The sequence below is a fragment of the Emys orbicularis genome, chromosome 1 (genome assembly GCF_028017835.1).
Source record: "Emys orbicularis isolate rEmyOrb1 chromosome 1, rEmyOrb1.hap1, whole genome shotgun sequence".
Taxonomy (NCBI): Eukaryota; Metazoa; Chordata; order Testudines; family Emydidae; genus Emys; species Emys orbicularis.
Window position 1 is genome coordinate 34,113,672 of NC_088683.1, and position 6,000 is coordinate 34,119,671.

At 41.4% G+C, this 6,000-nt stretch overlaps 1 protein-coding gene across 1 annotated transcript in view; it reads left to right on the plus strand.

The window, feature by feature from the left end:
- The window catches only part of GRAMD4 (GRAM domain containing 4), a 118,481-nt gene extending 112,724 nt beyond the window's left edge, over positions 1–5,757 (plus strand). Inside the window, exons 17-19 of the mRNA XM_065420855.1 lie at positions 2,454–2,538; positions 4,263–4,331; positions 5,656–5,757. Of these exons, the coding sequence (XP_065276927.1) occupies positions 2,454–2,538; positions 4,263–4,331; positions 5,656–5,757 (256 nt within the window). The remainder of the gene's footprint in view (positions 1–2,453; positions 2,539–4,262; positions 4,332–5,655) is intronic.
- The last annotated feature ends 243 nt before the right edge of the window (positions 5,758–6,000 follow it).

A 6,000-nucleotide genomic window follows, 5' to 3' on the forward strand; every position in this document is an offset into this window, starting at 1 on the left:
TGCAGGACACCTCTACTTCTGCTGCGGGAAAACATGGTAAGCCGTAGACTTGTGGCAGCTTAAACATGTAATAGTAGCACTGGGCTCCTTTCGCACTGAATGCAAGGCCACTCTCTGCTGGCAGCAATCAGGGAAGCATGAGCTCTGCCCCTGTCCCACCACCTCGCGGCTGTCCCCGGGAAAGATCCCTGTATGCTGCCCCTCTGCCGCCTCCACCGCGTGGCTGTAAAGCAGTCCAAATACTAACATTCCCCTCCCTAATTTAAAGCAGGGCGTCATGTGTGACATAACCCTCATGAGGATCTCGGAGACCGAGAGGGGAAGGATGCTGCGTGAATGCATGCAGAGGCCTGGGCCATATGCCGCCATGCTGTGCCGCGCACTGATCCCCGACTACCTCATGGACTCATGGCGTGGGAACGTGTGCTACCACGGGGGACCAAACAAGATTGCCCTGCCGTTGAACCTCGTGCGCATGCTGGAGCGGTACCTCCAGGAGAGCTATGCGGAGCTATCCCAGGAGGACTGTCTGTCCATTCCCGGGCACATTGACCGCCTTTTCCTTTAAGTTGAGCATAACGGACTACAGAGTGGAGGGGCCGTGTTGTGGACTAATCATGAATATCCGGACAGTACTTGATTTTCTATACATAGTTAGTAGAAAAAAGTTTACTAAGCCAACTAAATCATGAACAACAAATTACTGATATAGTTATTATTCCTGTTTTGTTATAAATAAAAGTTTCTATGTTTAACTGAGTGACTGAAAAGCCCATTCTTAACAATATAAATATTCCACTTATGTTAAAATGAAATGTTTAGATGTTTAAAGCACTCACTGCTTGATCCTTCCCCTGATTCGGTGTCCGGGGTAAGGGCTGTGGACGGTTGGTAGGGGATCTCGGTAAGGGTGATGAAGAGCTCCTGGCTGTCGTTGAAATCAGCGGTGCAAGCGCTGTCGACTGCCTCGTCCTCCTCATCTCCTTCCTCATCTTCCCCGTCACCTAACATTTCCGAGGAGGAACCGGCCGTGGACAATATCCCATCCTCGGAGTCCACGGTCACTGGTGGGGTAGTGGTGGCGGCCGCACCTAGGATGGAATGCAGTGCCTCGTAGAAACGTGATGTGTGGGGCTGGGATCCGGAGCGTCGGTTTGCCTCTTTGGTTTTTTGGTAGCCTTGTCTCAGCTCCTTGATTTTCACGCGGCACTGCGTTGCATCCCGGCTGTATCCTCTCTCTGCCATGGCTTTAGAGATCTTCTCATAGATCTTTGCATTCCTTCTTTTGGAGCGCAGCTCTGAAAGCACGGACTCATCGCCCCACACAGCGATGAGATCCAAGACCTCCCGATCAGTCCATGCTGGGGCCCTCTTTCTATTAGATTGCACGGCCAACTCTGCTGGAGAGCTCTGCATCGTTGCTAGTGCTGCTGAGCTCTCCACGCTGTCCAAACAGAAAATGAGATTCAAAGTGGCCAGACAGGAAAAGGAATTCAAATTTTCCCGGGGCTTTTCCTGTGTGGCTGGTCAGAGCATCCGAGCTCAGACTGCTGTCCAGAGCGTCAACAGAGTGGTGCACTGTGGGATAGCTCCCGGAGCTATTACCGTCGATTTCCATCCACACCTAGCCTAATTCGATATTGCCATTTCGAATTTAGCACTGCTACTCTCGTTTTCGAGGATTACAGAAGTCTAATTTAAAAGAGCTCTATTTCGAACTAAGTAGCTTCCTGGTGTGGACGGGTGCAGGGTTAATTCGATGTAACGGCGCTAAATTCGATATAAGCTCCTAGTGTAGACCAGGCCTAAGTTAAGCTTTGGTTTCAAAATCAAAGCCGTTTTCTCTGCACACACTGAATGGGTATTACTAATGCTGTTTGGGATCTTAAACTGAAATTCCTTCAGTGTATTAGAATCTAGTGGAACTAAACCTAGGTTATCTGTATACTGTGCCCTCTAATGATGGTGATAATTCTTCTAATGTCTAGAATGTCAAGCTTTATTTTAGCATATCTTCAGGTTTCTCTGCATTACAGTAGTGTGCAGCTAAATCCAACTTTTCATTAGTTTTCACTTGGGAGGGAAGGGGGTTATAAGGATGAGGTGGGTTTTTTTTAACTTTCAGTAGAGTGGCCTACTTTTTGCTGTCATTTAAGATTTGTATGTTTGGTCTTATTACATAGACTTTCACTGTAAGGATATGAGTATGAAATGTTTGTGCATGCAGTAGATTACTGATCTTTTAGTGGAATTAGATGTTCAACTGATGGAGTTTATGAAAGTTTTTGTTTTAACATAAAATCATAATTGGAAATTACATTTTTCACACAATTTCTTGCAAGGCTGTTTTTAATGTAGAGAATTTCAAAACTCTTTGGAAGAAGGCAGAATTTTAAGAGTTTGGGTTTTCAGATTATTGTACCAAATAAGCACTTTTCCCCCTTTGTCTTCAGTTACTTATGCTTTGAAAGCTCCAAGTCTGGCTCTTCTAAGAGAAATAAAGTTATTAAACTAACGGAGATAACAGATATTCAGAAGGTATGTCTTTGTTTTGTTGAGTGTACAGTAATATGGGAAGATAACTTTTTTTTGTTCCATTGCTAATTTTACCTTGTTTTCAAGGAGTGTATCTTTAAGAATCAGGTGGTGGGGCTTTTGATTTTATAATGCAAGTAGATATGCAATCATCTGAGCAAAGGTGACAAATTTATAAAACTATTTAACTGAACATTGGGGTTTTCTTAATGCAAAATTGGGATGAACGTGAAATAATGCAAAGCAACTCAGTTGAGTCTTCCAGCAGAAGATGTTTACAGAAGTATATGGCATGCTTTGAACTCACAATAGCTCAAATGCAAACATTAGGGTTCTTTTCTGATGATACCTTGAAAACCAGTCTTTTCCTATTGAAGACTGATGATAATATAAAACTAAGTTGGAAACTGTGACTGGGTTCTTCTAGTTCAGTTTCCTAAAATCCTCATTCTTCCCTATTTGATTTCATGGAATTGAAGGCCAGAAGTGACCATTAGATCAACTAGTCAGACCTTCTATATATCACAGACCATTAAATTCCGTCCCCTGTTTTGACCCTCATTACTTGGGTTAAACTAAAGCATTTCAATCTTTGGGAAAGTAAATTTTTGTGCACCAGAGGCAGAGTACAGGAGAGACTGAGGTGTCCCCACGACAGGCCCGTGGCCCCTGAAATGGCAGGGAATTGATTAGGTGGGATATACCCAGGTGACATTTCACTTCCTTCTCAAACTGTCCCTCCAAAATTGAAATTCTTTCCTCCTGGTGCCTCTTTATCGCTACTGACAGGTGAACTGCCCTTCCGATCTCAAACTCTCAGCCTCGGTTATGTTTGACTCTCTTCTGTCTCTTAGTATGTCATCATAGTTACTTTGTCACCAAACTTTTACCCTTTTCCTGCTCTCTTAAAATCCTGATCCATGCCAAATCCCTGTCCTATGTATTACTGTATCCTGCTTCTTGCTTCACCCCCTCCAGTCCATCCAGAATGGGGCTCCGTACCCTCCTCCCCCTTGATTTCAAATTTTTGTCCAGCCTCTCATACACACAGCTATCTCCAGTATTGTGTATTTTCCTCTACTTTAAATACTGCCTTAAATCCTGTTTCTTCTTTATCAGTAATCTCTCTCTTCTCCTCTCTTTCATGCTGATCCAACAGTGGCAAAGATGCTCTCCAGCTCTCGTCATTAGGAATGATGGTTTAATCTCTTGTGGGGCCTTTAGGTGGTAGGAAATAAGAGACTGAAAACTGAACAATCCCACAAAAAGACATGCCCCAGCAGAAACTTACATTCTTGAATAGTATTTCTGGCACTTCCTTTTGCTTGCCTTTGGTTTCTATTCAAGTGGTCCACTCTTGCTACAGTACTTATGAAAGGCAGCATACAGTACATAGTTTATTGGATTTTCGGTGTACTGCTTTTGCATGATGAGGATTCTTTAGCCCAATAGGAAGCTGATTCCTGCCACTGTACCTCTGAATTGTCACTTATCTATATTTCACCTTCATAGTATCAGTTTGTGAATTCTATTTCATTTGGAAAATAATCTTTGCAGTTGTCTTTTTAAATGCCATGTCTGACACTTTAAACACTATAAGTAGGCAGCTTTTAGGCAAGCTTCAGGGGTGGGTGGGAGGATCCACAGTAGATGGGTTACATCACATTCTCTTTCATGCCCATTTGTAATTGTTCAGCCTGTAAAATATCTTTGTTTGTTTTTTGTAGTACAAAGTGCTCTCTGTTCTCCCAGGGTCAGGGATGGGTATTTCAGTATCAACACCATCTACACAAAAAGTAAGTAGCCAGTTCTATCTGTATTGCTGCACTGCACCCTCATGTGCTCAGGGTTCCTATTCTGTTTTAAAAGCAACATAAATGCCCTCCATTTCTTTATAGCTTGTGACAGGGGGCTGTGTGTGTGTGTGTGTATGTTTAAAATTTTTGCTCTCACTCTGTTTTATTTAGTTTAATATATTTTGGAAGCTGAGTGTATCTATTATATAGTATCGTTGACCTTGTCTGACTTGGTTCATTCAAGTGGAATCAAACAACTCTGTTTTAAAATGGATTTACTTCATCCCCTCACCTGTGGTACCCACAGCTCTCTTACGCCAAACTTAAATTGACCATTTTCTTACCAACCTTCTTCATGGCAATCATAGGAGCTGTTAGTAACACTGCTACAAACATGTTAGAAGCTGGAGGCCACATTCTCTGTATGTAGTGCCTTGGGGTAATGGTGTCCACAATGCACTCAAAGAGTAATATAATTGGGGTATTTTGAAGGCCAATGTGATTTTTGACAGGTCCTCCAAAGTGTGGCTGAAATCTACCAAGTTTTCCAGCTTCAGTCATGTGACTTTTCCAAGAACCTATGAACTAAAAATTGATGAGGGTTATGTTGTTTAATAAGCATTTCAGGTTTACAAAAAGCCATTCTAATAAGCCGGGAAATATTATTGAACCTTGATAACTAATCAAACTAATAGTTTGCAAAGAGGTTTCTTCTGATTCATATGCTAGTTAGTGTGCTGATCCTTCTACACCATGCCTGGGCATGCATTTGAAAATTATTTTTTTTAAAGATAATTTTAATAGACAACTAATTACTCAGGAAGTCTAAATTGGAAATCCAGTGACCTGAAACTCAGTGCCACTGTGCCATTTTAGAAATCATAAGACTACTTTAAAAGAGCTCTGTCTCTGGTTATCAAGAAGGCTTTATAGGTCCCAAGCAGTTGGAAAGTGAAATAGGACAATTGGTATAGAATACCTATGAACATTCTCTGCAAATGATAGTTGTGATTTAGTGCACTATCAGAGGAAAATGGTAAATGGAAATGAAATATCTGGGGGAGGTTTTCTTAGGAATTGAACACTGAACGGATTCTTAGACTTTTAGGAAAAAGCCCCTTCTAACTTCCATTCAGATCCTGTTCATGTTTCACTGGACCAAAAAAACCTAAAACTCTAATAAAGGCTTGTTAAAAAGGAAGGGCGGAGAAGGGTGTTAATTTGAAAGAACCTGGTCAGACTTGTCTAAAGACTTCAGGAAATTTTCTGATTTCCTGTAGCCTATAATTTGGTTTGATGTTTTTGTTTGTTTTTTGTCCTGTAGCCATTAGTGTTTGGTGCCATGGTACACAGAGATGAAGCTTTTGAGACCATTTTCAACCAGTATGTGAAAATAACCTCTGCAGCATCGAACAGCGAAAGCTAGTATCTTATCTTCAGAAGATCTAGAGGAGACTTGATTTTACAACTTGGTAGTGAAAAATTGAACATCCTCATCTATTTTGCAATAATTTTTCTTGTCATATGGTTTATATTCTATCTGTTACATGAATCAAGTGTATTTTATATATGCCTTCATGTTTGTTTTTAAGGTTTTTTTAAAAAAACAGTGAAAGTGCGATCATCACTATTAGCCTTGCACATTAAGCACTTTCACTGTTTATTTACT